The sequence below is a fragment of the Ctenopharyngodon idella genome, chromosome 19 (genome assembly GCF_019924925.1).
Source record: "Ctenopharyngodon idella isolate HZGC_01 chromosome 19, HZGC01, whole genome shotgun sequence".
NCBI classification, from domain to species: Eukaryota; Metazoa; Chordata; class Actinopteri; order Cypriniformes; family Xenocyprididae; genus Ctenopharyngodon; species Ctenopharyngodon idella.
Genome location: NC_067238.1, coordinates 5748663 through 5762936, shown reverse-complemented (window position 1 = coordinate 5762936; position 14274 = coordinate 5748663). Strand labels below are relative to the sequence as shown.

The 14274-nt window shown below is 38.0% G+C and overlaps 1 protein-coding gene across 2 annotated transcripts in view; it reads right to left on the bottom strand.

Moving 5' to 3' along the window:
- The window catches only part of LOC127501083 (retinoic acid receptor beta-like), a 322722-nt gene that overhangs the window by 95232 nt on the left and 213216 nt on the right, over nucleotides 1-14274 (bottom strand). For both annotated transcript variants that reach the window (XM_051872864.1, XM_051872865.1), the window contains one exon: nucleotides 590-750. In XM_051872864.1, coding sequence (XP_051728824.1) covers nucleotides 590-750 — 161 coding nt within the window. The remainder of the gene's footprint in view (nucleotides 1-589; nucleotides 751-14274) is intronic.

The following is a 14274-nucleotide window of genomic DNA, read 5'->3' as shown; positions in this document are numbered from 1 at the left end:
CTTCTGGTATCCCTTCTCGTTGTCAGGAATCTTCGGTGGATTATTGAGATTCTGGACATAGCCAGACAGGGCGTCAGCACTTTCTACAGAGATAGCGAAGCTGAAGCTCCCCTGGGGTGTCTTAGGTAGAGTTTCAAGCTCCCTTGCTCCCCCTAGAGGTAATGACAGGCTAAGGGAACTGAATTGTTCTCCCTCGGCCAATATTCTCTTAAATGTGGTGTCCAGTGTGAAGAGCTGACATAGCCAAACCTTTGAGCTCTGCCCTTGGGCCGGGCACACAGTATAGAAGGGAGAAAGGCCAGGAATTTTCTTGTATAGGGTTTGAAGCTTGGGTAGTGGCCATAGGGAATATTGCCACTAACAGTTTCAGGTCTGAGTTGTGCCTGAGACATTTTTTGACTTCACTAGTTAAGTCCGTTGAGTCATTAGGTTATACTTGTGTTAGTGCTTAGACACAGCTGATGTGGCCAGTCTAGCAAAACCTAGCTAGTCAGCATGTTTTTTTTTTTCTTTTGATGCTGATGTGACTTTAGTGCAGAAATACTTTTTGGGGCCACTGTATATACTCTTTTATAAGTGAGTGGCTTACCGTAGTGTACTTGCCCAGCTGGCAGAGTGAAGGAAACGTTTCTTGGTGAGCTTTCCGTATTTTCTCAATGATGGTCTCCAGTTCCACTGTCAGCTCACAATTTTCAGCCAGCTCCTGCTTTGGATTCTCCTTTTTCTTCTTATTCCTGTCATTTCTGACAGCTAAGAAAAAAAAGAAGAAAAAAAAAAAGAAAATCAAGTGAGGTCAGACATACTTTATGCTCTGTTTACATTTAATTGTTAATGTTTACACACACACACACCTATATATATATATATATATATATATATATTAGAATTTTCCTAAAAGGCAACATGATTATGCTACCTATCTTTATCAGCAGGCTTAAAAACAGCCTTAAAATGTTGTCTAGGAAGTCAGCTTGGATGCACAGTACACATATCATTTTATTAATTTGCCTTTAGAGCAAAGAGTGGAGAAAAGCAGATGCAATTAAAATCAACACCTACTCGGGAAATTTCAGAATATGAAGCATCTCTGAAAATTACAGGAAAAAGTCATGTGCAGCACTGTACTAAATTTCAGTGTGATTGGTTTCATTTTTGAGATATACAGTGCCCTCCACAATTATTGGCACCCTTAGTAAATATGAGCAAAGGTGGCTGTGAAAATAAATCTGCATTGTTTATCCTTTTGATCTTTCATTCAAAAAATTCAAAAAATTCTAACCTTTCTTTTAAAGGGTTAGTTCACCCAAAAATGAAAATTCTGTCATCTACTACTCACCCTCATGCCGTTCCACACCCATAAGACCTTCGTTAGTCTTCGGAATGCAAATTGAGATATTTTTGTTGAAATCCGATGGCTCCGTGAGGCCTACATAGGGAGCAATGACATTTCCTCTCTCAAGATACTTAAAGGTACTAAAAACATATTTAAATCAGTTCATGTGAGTACAGTGGTTCAATATTAATATTATAAAGCGACGAGAATATTTTTGGTGCGCCAAAAAAAACAAAATAATGACTTATATAGTGATGGCCGATTTCAAAACACTGCTTCAGGAAGCCTCGGAGCATAATGAATCAGCGTGTCGAATCAGCGGTTCGGAGCGCCAAAGTCACGTGATTTCAGCAGTTTGACACGCGATCCGAATCATGATTCAATACGCTGATTCATTATGCTCCGAAGCTTCCTGAAGCAGTGTTTTGAAATTGGCCATCACTAAATAAGTAGTTTTTTTGTTTTTTTTGGCGCACCAAAAATATTCTCGTCGCTTTATAATATTAATATTGAACCACTGTACTCACATGAACTGATTTAAATATGTTTTTAGTACCTTTATCGATCTTGAGAGAGGAAATGTCATTGCTCCCTATGTAGGCCTCACGGAGCCATCGGATTTCAACAAAAATATCTCAATTTGTGTTCCGAAGATTAACAAAGGTCTTACGGGTGTGGAACGGCATGAGGGTGAGTAATAAATTACATTATTTTCATTTTTGGGTGAACTAACCCTTTAAGTAAAACAATTGAAAGTGGGGGAAACTCACATTATGAAATAAATGTTTTTTTCCAATACATGTTGGCCACAATTATTGGCACTCCTAGAAATTCTTATGACTAAAATATCTCTGAAGTATATTCCCATTCATATTTAAATTTTTTAGCACACCAGGGTGACTAGGAGCATGACATTTTCCAGCCATGACTTCCTGTTCCACAGGAGTATAAACATGAGGAAACACAAAAGCCAAATTCCCGTAACCATTCATCACAATGAGTAAAACAAAAGAATATAGTTCTGATGTGCAGCAAAAGATTGTTGAGCTTCACAAAATAGAAAGTGGCTGTAAGAAAATAGCTAAAGCATTGAAAATCCCCATTTCCACTACCAGGACAATAATTAAGAAGTTCCAATCAACTAAAGATGTTACAAATCTGCCTGGAAGAGGACATGTGTCTAAATCGTCCTAATGTGAAGTGAGGAGGAAAGTTTGAGTGGCCAAAGACTCTCCAAGGATCACAGCTGGAGAATTGCAGAGATTAGTTAAGTCTTGAGTCTCAGAAAGCCTAAAAAAAATTATCAAACAGCACCTACATGCCCACAAGTTGTTTGGGAGGGTTTCAAGAAAAATCCTCTGCTCTCATCCAGAAACAATCTTCAGCATATTCAGTTATCAGACACGACTGGAACTTCAAATGGGACCGGCTTCTATGGTCAGATGAAACTAAAAAAAAGCTTTTTGGCAGCAAACTCACCAGATGGGTTTGGTGCACACATGGATAAAAAGTTCCCCATGCCCACGGTTAAATATACTGCTGGATCTTTAATGTTGTGGGCCTATTTTTCTGCTGGAGGTCCTGGACATCTTGTTCAGATACATGGTATCATGGATTCTAGCAAATACCAACAGATAAAAAATCAAAACCTGACCGCTTCTGCTAGAAATCCAATAATGGGTTGGATCTTCCATCAGGACAATGATCCAAAACAAACATCAAAACTAACACAAAAATGTGTCACTGAGCACAAAATGAAGCTTCTGCCATGGCCGTCCCAGTTCCCTGACCTGAACCCTCAAGAAAATGAGTGGAGTGAACTGAAGAGAAGAAGCACCAACATGGAGCTGGGAATCTGAAGGATCTGGAGAGATTCTGTATGAAGGAATGGTCTCTGATCTCTTGTCAGGTGTTCTCCAAACTCATCAGGCATTATAGAAGACAACTCAGAGCTGTTATCTTGGCAAAAGGAGGTTGCAAAAAGTTTTGAATAAAAGGGTGCCAATAATTGTGGCCAATGTGTTTTGGAGAAAAACATTTATTTCATAATGTGATTTTCCCCCTACTTTCAATTCTTTTCTTTCAATGAAAGGTTATAATTTTGTGATTTTTTTTTAATTAAAGATCAAAAGGATAAACAATGCAGATTTATTTTCACAGCCACCTTTGCTCATAATTACTAAGGGTGCCAATAATTGTGGAGGGCACTGTATAGTGGTTTACACTTATCTCTTCAAAAGAAGTGTTTGAGAAAGTATAGCTGTCAATGAAAGTGCAGTGTTTGGTCACATCACATCATATTAGTGGTGTGTCATGAGACGTCTTGATCTAGCTGAGGCATATAAACACTATGCTTCTGTCTGTTAACAATGTGAATGTTGGTGGACTGAAGCGGGATATTTACAGTGAAGTAATTTCCTGTCAGGCCTTGAGTCAGTAACATTCCAGTACCACTGTACTCCTGTGTTGACAGTTTTGTTGAGAGAGAAGACAGACCACACGATGGACACTTTCACTTCTATATACAAGCAAAAGACCACAATTTCAATTTATACTAAAAAGTTGCCTATTTTAAATATGGATAAAATATCCTTTCATTGTCTGTATTTTATTCTCTTTAATGCTGTGTTTTCTGAGAGAAAACGCTCATTTGTTTTTATCCTGTTTTCTGTTCCTATGTTATCCTGTTACCCTGTTTAGCGTTTATGTTTACACATACTGGGTCAAAATGTGTATGAAGGAATGGTCTGAAATGCTAAAAAAAAAAAAAAAAAAAAAAAATTTTGGAGAACAAATGGCTTTTCCCGAGAGTGATGTATAAAGCAAATATTTTATTTGCATGTCCTCAAACATCTCTAATGTTGTAGTTTTTGCTCTCCATTAAACAAAAGACTCCTACAGTACCATGAAAATGTTGCAAATGTATGGGAACAGATCAAATACTGTGGCTTGCATCTCGTCGGCACAGCATCAAACTGAATCTGTGGACATATGTCAAGGTCGATGAAGCACACTCCTCTATTATTGAACTACAGGCTGGAGCCCAGCCATCGCCCAGCATTATTAATACATGAGAGGCTGATGAAGTTTGCATAGCTGTACGAGATCATTAAGGGGAGAACACCTGGTGTTGTGGAGGGCCGTCTGGGGACCATCCTGTTTCATTAAGCCTTGGAGGGGCTCATCTTTGAAGCTGCTCTCAGTAGGAGAGGAGTCTCAGACAATACCCCCAAACAAGGCAAGGATCTTTCTCAACAACACCGTTCCTATACCAGACATCTAAAAACAATCGTGATGAAATTCAAAGCAAGTTCACCCATAGCTGACAATGAAACTGATAAAAAAAATATAAATGTTCTCATACATCTGCCCTAGTGAAATGTACATCCTCTTCATATTTAAAAAGCAAAAGTCCTTAAAATGATTTATATTAGAAAAGATTTATTTATAAGGGCTCTAACAAATACTGACCTATTACAACAAATTATTCATTTAATACTTTAAGTAGAAATGTTGTTGCATTGTTAAAACTAGAAAAAATTTAGAATTTGCAAAAAAAAAAAAAAAAAAGAATGCTTCGGTTCCCCCCATTATTATATATATATATATATATATATATACACACACACAGTGCACAGCATAAATGAATACACCCCCTCTGAACAAATACAAAAGATGTATTTTCTTTATGATCACTAATACAATTCATAGAAAGATGGCAATACTAAAATGTATTAAACATACAGTGCTCAGCATAAATGAGTACACCCCCTTTGAAAAGAAACATTTTAAACAATATCTCAATGAACACAAAAACAATTTCCAAAATGCTGACAAGACTAAGTTTTATATAACATCTTTTTAACTTATAACATGAAAGTAAGGTTAATAACATAACTTAGAGAACAAAATTTTCAGTTTTACTCAAATTAGGGTGATGCAAAAATGAGTACACCCCACTGAAAGTCTCTGGAGCAAAGCTAAATTTTAGACTACAAATGTCTAATTTAACAAGAATTCAACCACAGGTGAGTCTAATTATTCATTACACAGGTGTCCACCAGACAGTTGACTATAAAAGGGTGTTAAAACCCCTTTTCATTTCATGCTGTCAGCAATGGCACCACGTGGAAGAGAAATGTCACAAGACCTGAGAAAGAAGATAATTTCTTTACAGCAGAAAGGTGAAGGCTACAAGAAGATCAGCAAAGCTTTACTTATCAGTCAGAATACTGTAGCAAAAGTGGTTCAAAAATTTTAAAAAAGATGGAACTGCAACCATCTCACAGAGACGTCTAGGTCATCCACAGAAGTTAACACCTCGACAGGAGCGTCTTCTGATGAGAAGGGTTGAAGAAAATCTGCATGCAAGTTCACTGCAGTTATCTAAAGAAGTAGAAAGCCAAACTGGGGTGACTATTTCCCGTGACACAATACGGCATACACTGCAGAGGAATGGCATGCATGGGTGCTGTCCAAGAAAGAAGCCTCTCCTAAAGCCCAGGCACAAAAAAAACCACCTAGAGTTTGCCAGGGCCCATGCTAACAAAGATGAAGACTACTGGGACTCTATACTCTGGAGTGATGAGACCAAGATAAATGTTTTTGAAACTGATGGCTTCAAAACTGTATGGCGTCGCAAAGATGAGAAATACAAAGAAAAATGCATGGTGCCTACAGTGAAACATGGTGGTGGCAGTGTCCTCATGTGGGGCTGCATGAGTGCTGCTGGTGTCGGGGAGCTGCATTTCATTGATGGCATCATGAATTCACAGATGTACTGCTCTATACTGAAAGAGAAGACGCTACCATCACTCCGTGCCCTTGGTCGTCGTGCACTTTTCCAACATAACAATGATCCTAAACACACACAGGCCACTGTTGGATTTCTGAAGAAGAACAGAGTGAAAGTGATTCAGTGGCCAAGTATCGAACACCTACGGGGAATTCTGAAGAGACAATTTGAGCATCATTCTCCATCCAGCATCCAGTTTCTAAAAGAGGTCATTCTTGAAGAATGGAAAAAGATAGCTGTTGCAAAATGTCACCAACTTGTTCATTCTATGCCTAGAATGTACTAGATGTAGTAGTTTTTGTTGTGGGGTGTACTCATTTTTGCATCACCCTAATTTGAGTAAAACTGAAAAATGTGTTATCTAAGTTATATTATTAACCTTACTTTCATGTCATAAGTTAAACAGATGTTATATTAAACTTAGTCTTGTCAACATTTTGGAAATTGTTTTTGTGTTCATTGAGATATTGTTTAAAATGTTACTTTTCAAAGGGGGTGTACTCATTTACGCTGAGCACTGTATACATAATAAAAACTGAGAAATATATGTCATTAATAGCCATAAAAAGTCAATTAGGCAATTGGGCAAGGGTGAGAGTTAACGAGTCCCCATCAAAGTCCATCAGCCAGTCCTCCGTCTCAGTTCTCTCGGCCTCTGGTGTCTAGGGGCTCACACCCCTGATCAGATCCACGCTGAGGAACTCCTTCCGGGGCAATGGCAAGCTCTGTTCCTTTATCCATGGGCTCTGGCTCACTTGTCGCGGTGGGTGGTGCCGCTCGGTCTGTGGGGGGCTCACATTACTTCTCCTCAGTCGGTGGTGGTGAAACGGGTTCTGGGTCTGGCTTGGTTCCGGACCGGGACGAAACACTCTCCAGACACTGAATTAAGGATTCCCTCCAGTCCAGTCCTGAGGTGTCTGGGAGGTCGATGGGGTGGTTGAATGTTGCCCCGATCCAGAAAAAGGTACTCAGGGTCTCGTCGTCGAGGGAGCTGGTGATGGCAAGCCGAAAAAACTCCCTTGAATACTGCAAAAAAACGTTACCCGTTCATCCATAGGGTCAGTCCGGTATTCTGTAATGCTAAGTGGAAGGTTCCAAGGAAGACGAAGATGAATATAATAAATTACGAGGTTTATTAGATAAATGCGATAACATGCAAGACAGAGTGCACAATATACAAACCATACTGGACCCTCAGCTGATGAAAAACTGGAACTTAAATACACAGATGATTAACTCAAATGACGAACAGCTGTGATGATTAGTTAGTGTCCATGGTGACTGATGAGTTTTGGCAAATGAACAAGGAAGACACATGACAAATGAAAACAAACTGAAAGAACGTGAAAACCGAAACAGAAGATAACTGTGACAGGTATGGTGGTTTTTGAAAAATGCATACCGTACACAAAATTAAAACTGGCATACCAGTGTGATGACCCTGAGTCTATTCCTGATTCTATTGGGACAAAGTGTGGGAGTTTCTGATTGGTTTTCTCCATGTTAATTGATCATTAGTTAGAGTATGTAAGAGTGTGTTATTGTATGGGGACTCTCTGTGGGATAGTTTCTCTCAGGAATGGCTCTTGCTCAGTATGTAAAGGAGTATCCTGTGTGTTAAAAAGTGATGCCCAGGGGTCCTGACCAAGTGTCAATATGTGACAAGTTGGGAATGAGAATGTGTTACAGTAGCCAGTACAAATGTCAAAAGGGATGTATCATTTACACTTGTTATACAAGCACCATCACTTCAAAAGAATTATACTTGAAACCAGACCTCTGAGTAATACTTAAAATATTACTAAAGATTGCAGCAATACCTCCTTCTTTTGCCTTTCAGATGAGGCCCAAGTTTATAACAGTAACCTTGGGGAGTAAAATCATTTAAAATAATGTTATCATCTGGTTTTAGCCAGGTTTCTGTCAAACAGAGCATATATGATCTGTGATAATATCATTTACAAGAAGTGATTTATACTGAGTCGGCATTTGGATGTAAACAAGGAAGCCTGCACTGAGTTCACTACGTATGACAATGGTTCAAACTGTTGAATAAAGTCGTTATTTTTGTTTTGTTTTTGCGCACAAAAAGTATTCTCGTCACTTCAAAACATAAAGGTTGAACCACTGTAGTCATGTTGATTATTTTAACCATGTTTTTAACTACCTTTCTGGACGTCAAAAGGTGCAATGACGTTGCTGCCCATGTGTGGATCAGATACCCTCGGATTTAATCAAAAATATCTAATTTGTGAACAAAGGTCTTATGGGTGTGGAATGACATGAGGGTGAGTACTTAATGACAGACATTTCATTTTTGGGTGAACCCTTTAATTTAAGGGATTTCATGCAACCAAGCCCAGGCTCGTTAGATTTGGTTAGATTAAAACAAACTCTAGTGTGATTGCTCTGTTAGTGCGTTTCATTTGATTAAGTGTAAACACTGCCATCCAAACCCTGATGCACACCAAACAAGTGGACCGAGACCTCTGAAAAGGTTCCAAAACGAACTCTGGTGTGGTTTGACTAAAATATGAATGCAACACAAAACAAAGACATCTAAACGAACCAAAAACACACTAAAAAGGACAGAAGGACAGCTGAAGCATACCTCGTCATAGATGTTATGTTGTCCATTACAAATGTCAGAAACCGCTGTTTTGGCTCCTTTACACATTTTATAAACTCTTTACGAGTTCTCAGCTAATTCTCTTGAACCTTTATTTAACTGACAAAAGTACAAATAAATAAATGTAAATCTTTTCACTGACCAAATTAATTGTATTTTGTAAATATAAACAAACTGAGCTCATCTCATATGGTCCAAAAGATAGTGGAAATGTGTGCTGTGGTCAGTCAAGTCCACATTTCAGTATGTTTTGGAAAAAACGGACATCGAGTTCTCAGTCCCAAAGATGAAGGGGCCATCCAGACTTTCATCAGTGACAGGTGCAAAAGCAAACATCTGTCATGGTATGGGGGTTCATCAGTACAAACGGCATGGGTGACTTGCATATGTGTGAAGGTACCATTGATGTGGAGGCGTATATTGTGATTGTACACCCAGGTGAAAAAAGATGCACTAAACATTTAGTACACTTCCACAGTGTACTTAAAGTGCTCTATTTTCATGCACTAATTTTGTACTTAATATACTAACAATTCTTCTTTAGTACTTCTTAAGATAATCTTAAGATCATCTAAGTATACTCAACTGTATTATTTTGAGACACCATGAATATGAACAAAAATGTGCTTTTAACATACTATCTCTGTATTGAAAAAAAAATGTATTTACTTACCACTTGTAGTACACTTCAACCCATCTTTCATACACTTTTAAAAATACTCATCAGACATAGAAAATACACTTATGAATTATATAAAATTTAAGAATAATGTATGATGAATATATACAAAATGTATTTATAATGTATTACCCACATATTTTTATACATTAAATAATTTATTTCAAATGTATTGTAACTATGTTAATATTCCCTTTATATGATATAATTAAGTGCATGTTAATGGTGTCTTTAAATAGAACTGTCACATAAAACAAGGAGGATTCAATAGCGAATGCAACAAATATCAGTTTATTAAGAAAAATAGCAGCAGGAAAGATAGCAAGGGTCAGACCATGATTGTAGATGGCAAAGTATTTCTTGGTAACAGAGATACTGCAATGGGCAAACCAGTTCCACAGGTATTCCAAAACTGTATTGACGGGGAATATCCAGAACAGGAATGAGGAACGAGAGACTCAAACTAACACTGCATGAACACACCAACGATCTGACAACACAAGGCAAAATGCACAGACATCAAATAGCGGCACTGATGAGCCCCAGCTGACGCCGATCAGCTCATCAGCAGCAACACACACTCACAGAGAGACAGAGTGCGAATTCCAAATGGCATTTTTGTACCCTTGAAGGGCACTTTGAGAAGGGGACGCCATTAGTAGGGATCTTCCAAACGAAAGTGAACAACTTAATCTCTTCACGAAGGGCCCTTCCACAAGGCCGTTAGTTTTCTTACAGTGTCCAAAGATGAGAGGGCAAGTTTTAAAGTTGAGAACAGAGAAATACACTCACACACATATATATAACATATTTTAAAATATATATAAAGGTATCTTTATTTGCAACAGCTGTTAACAGCAATAATAAGAAATTTCTGTCATAAGAACAGCTAATCAGCTGATGGACACCGTGCTGCGTTCTCATGGGAACATCCCAGCTGAAGATAATGAAGAAATTACGTTGTCTTTCATTGCTCCCTTCGCCAAGTGCATTCCAAACGGCTACATAATGGCACGCAAGTGCCCGGCTCCCTTCGAAGGGAGTAGGGAATAGGGATGCTCCCTTCCGTTTGGAATTTGCCCAGAGAAAACCAGTGAACCCGTGAACAGTGACAAGTACAATCAAGTATACTATTAGTAGCACTTTTTTCCCCACATTAAAATGTAAAATATAGCACTTTACGTACTTTATGCTAAACGTATACTTTGTGAATTTTAGTACACATTTAACCTGCATGTTTTTTTCATGAAAATCCATAGAACTTAGTGACAGTATAAATAAAAATCCACTAAAATCTTATGTAAAGTGTTCATAGCACGCATAAGTAATGCACTTATAAAACACTTCTGTATATTTTGTTTACTTTATCTGACTACACTTAAAATCAATTTAAGTATTAGTGGTGTTTAGTATACTTTTTTAAGTGAACTGAAGTACTACTGAAGTAGAAATATACTTTTAATTAGTGTATTTATAGTGTATAACTTTTACCATTTTATTTAGCACAAAAAATATGAGTGTACTACAAATGTACTTTTTTTTTTTTTAGTGCATTCAAGTATACTTTTTTTTCACATGCGCTTGAAGATGATATCTTTCCTGGGAAGTAAGACAATGCCAGGCCTCATTCTGCACATGCTGCATCAGAGTGGTTTCGTAGACACTTCTACATCGCCTTTGGCTTGCTTAGTTGGGGACACTTGACATTTGATATTCAACAGTGTTTTGATCTGCCTGCATTGACACCATTGTATGCGAACTGAACTGAGCTGGATGATGACATCACTGTTTACTCCAGTACTGAATTTACTTAAGATGAATACTGACACCATTTTCTGCTGTGCAGCCAAAATTATATACCAGTTATCACTGTAAAGCTGCTTTGACACAATCTGCATTGTAAAAAGTGCTATATAAATAAAGGTGACTTGACTTGACTAGAGTGGATGTGCTTGACTGTCCTGCCTGCAGTCCAGATCTGTCTCTTATTGAAAATGTATGGCCCCTCACGAAAAGGAGAATCAGACAATGATGACCACAGACTGTTGAGCAACTGTCTTGTATCAGGTGAGATTGGGCAAAAATTTCACTTGCAAAACTGCAACAGTTAGTATCCTCAACTCCCAAATGATTAAAAAGTGTAATTATGAATTATAAATGAAAGGTGATGTGATGAGGTGATGCCTCTGTCCCAACTTTTTTGGAGTATTTTGCAGCCATCAAAATGAAAATAAATTTGTGTATATTTATAAAATTCAATCAAGTTGGTCATGTGTGTATATACACACACACACATATATATGTATATATATATATATATATATATATATATATATATATATATATATATATATGTATATATATATATCTATATATATATATAGCAACCCAGTCTCATTAGAAAAACTTACCTGTGGGAACGTTTTCGTGAGTCGCAAAATACAGGTGCTGGTCATATAATTATATGACCAGCACCTGTATTTTATCATCAAAAAGTTGAATTATTTCACTAATTCCATTCAAAAAGTGAAACTTGTATATTATATTCATTCATTACACACAGACTGATATATTTCAAATGTTTATTTCTTTTAATTTTGATGATTATAACTGACAACTAAGGAAAATCCCAAATTCAGTATCTCAGAAAATTAGAATATTGTGAAAAGGTTCAATATTGAAGACACGTGGTGCCACACTCTAATCAGCTAATTAACTCAAAACACCTGCAAAGGCCTTTAAATGGTCTCTCAGTCTAGTTCTGTAGGCTACACAATCATGGGGAAGACTGCTGACTTGACAGTTGTCCAAAAGACGACCATTGACACCTTGCACAAGGAGGGCAAGACACAAAAGGTCATTGCAAAAGAGGCTGGCTGTTCACAGAGCTCTGTGTCCAAGCACATTAATAGAGAGGCGAAGGGAAGGAAAAGATGTGGTAGAAAAATGTGTACAAGCAATAGGGATAACCGCACCCTGGAGAGGATTGTGAAACAAAACCCATTCAAAAATGTGGGGGAGATTCACAAAGAGTGGACTGCAGCTGGAGTCAGTGCTTCAAGAACCACTACGCACAGACGTATGCAAGACATGGGTTTCAGCTGTCGCATTCCTTGTGTCAAGCCACTCTTGAACAACAGACAGCGTCAGAAGCGTCTCGCCTGGGCTAAAGACAAAAAGGACTGGACTGCTGCTGAGTGGTCCAAAGTTATGTTCTCTGATGAAAGTAAATTTTGCATTTCCTTTGGAAATCAGGGTCCCAGAGTCTGGAGGAAGAGAGGAGAGGCACACAATCCACGTTGCTTGAGGTCCAGTGTAAACTTTCCACAGTCAGTGATGGTTTGGGGTGCCATGTCATCTGCTGGTGTTGGTCCACTGTGTTTTCAGAGGTCTGAGCTCTTTGATCTCTTTTACTGTGACTCGTCTTTCATGGGATTCGTACCTAAGGCTTTCTCGTCTTAAGTACAACTCCGTATCAGGTGAACTACCGAACAAGCTTGACATGTCAGGAAAGCGAAACATATGGAGCTGGTTAAGCGATGCAAAGTCCAAAATATATTTGCTTACAAATTGTGCACTTTGGTAAAAAAGCGTTTTGAAGTCATAACATAATATTGTGCAAGGAGCCATGAAAAAGAGTCTTTATTAATCCATAATCTGACCCCGTAATCGTAACTGTGTATGAATATATATTATATATATAAACTAAGCTTGGTTAAGGTATTTATATGACAAAATTCGAAATTATTTGGCAAGATAAATTATTCAAAGGCAAATACAGCTACAGGTTTTATGTTACTATGCAAAAAATGCATAGAAAACAAAAAGCTCACAGGAAAGTTTTTCATTCATGTTTCGAGTTATTGTAAATAAAACAACTGACTAAGCACAACTAGGCAATATGCTTACAAAATTGTAAACATGTTTAAAAATATTTGAATAAAGGGTGAAGATGTCAATTTCCCTAGGCCGGACATAACTTTTGGCCACTTCTGTATTTATCCGTCATCTGCATAAATGCCATTCTAAAGTCAATCAATTACACCTTCATTCAAAGCACTATTTACACAAACACTCACAGTGCGACCCACAGGAAGTTTTTAATGTTTTCTGAACAGAATAGTCAAACAAACTCAGACTTCTATGCATCCATCCATTCATCCTCCAAACTACTTGCCCTTTGGAGTTAAAAAAGACAATTATCATTGTTTCTTTCCTGGAAGTCCAAATCGATGATTGTAGCACAAGTGAAAAATCAACAAGACTCTTCTTTTCCAGTGTACCCCACACCTTCTACACATAACTCGATTTTGACATCATTTTTGGGCATTTGCTTGTCAGTGTAGTGAGGCCAATAGGTAGTGGCATCTTTCCTGACCTGTGGTTGTAGTATGGATCATATCTTCCAAACTGGCATAGGATATTGTACCAAAATCCCGGATTCCACAACAATTAATCTTTCTTCATCTGACTTTTTTTCCTCACCCTCACTGCTTCCATCCTCCTTGATCTTCAACTTCAAACGTCATTTATAAATTAACTGTTAAAGCACCCAGGGGTGAAATCTGCTCTGCTGAATGCGCCGTCCCTCCAACACAGAACTGCTTCCCCTTCTTGTCAGCTCACATGAAAGCAGATTCATTCAACCACTTGGCTCCGAAGCAAAAAGCTGAATGAGTGAGTTCCACGCAAGCCTATATGCCATGTCCATTTGGTTGTTTAGTTACCACTCAAAGGTGATTGGGCTCTCAAGCAAGATTCCAAAACGTCAGTCTTTTTGATGTAACGTCGAACGTAACTGACTGATAGGGAACTGAGTTTGTTTCATACAATACAAC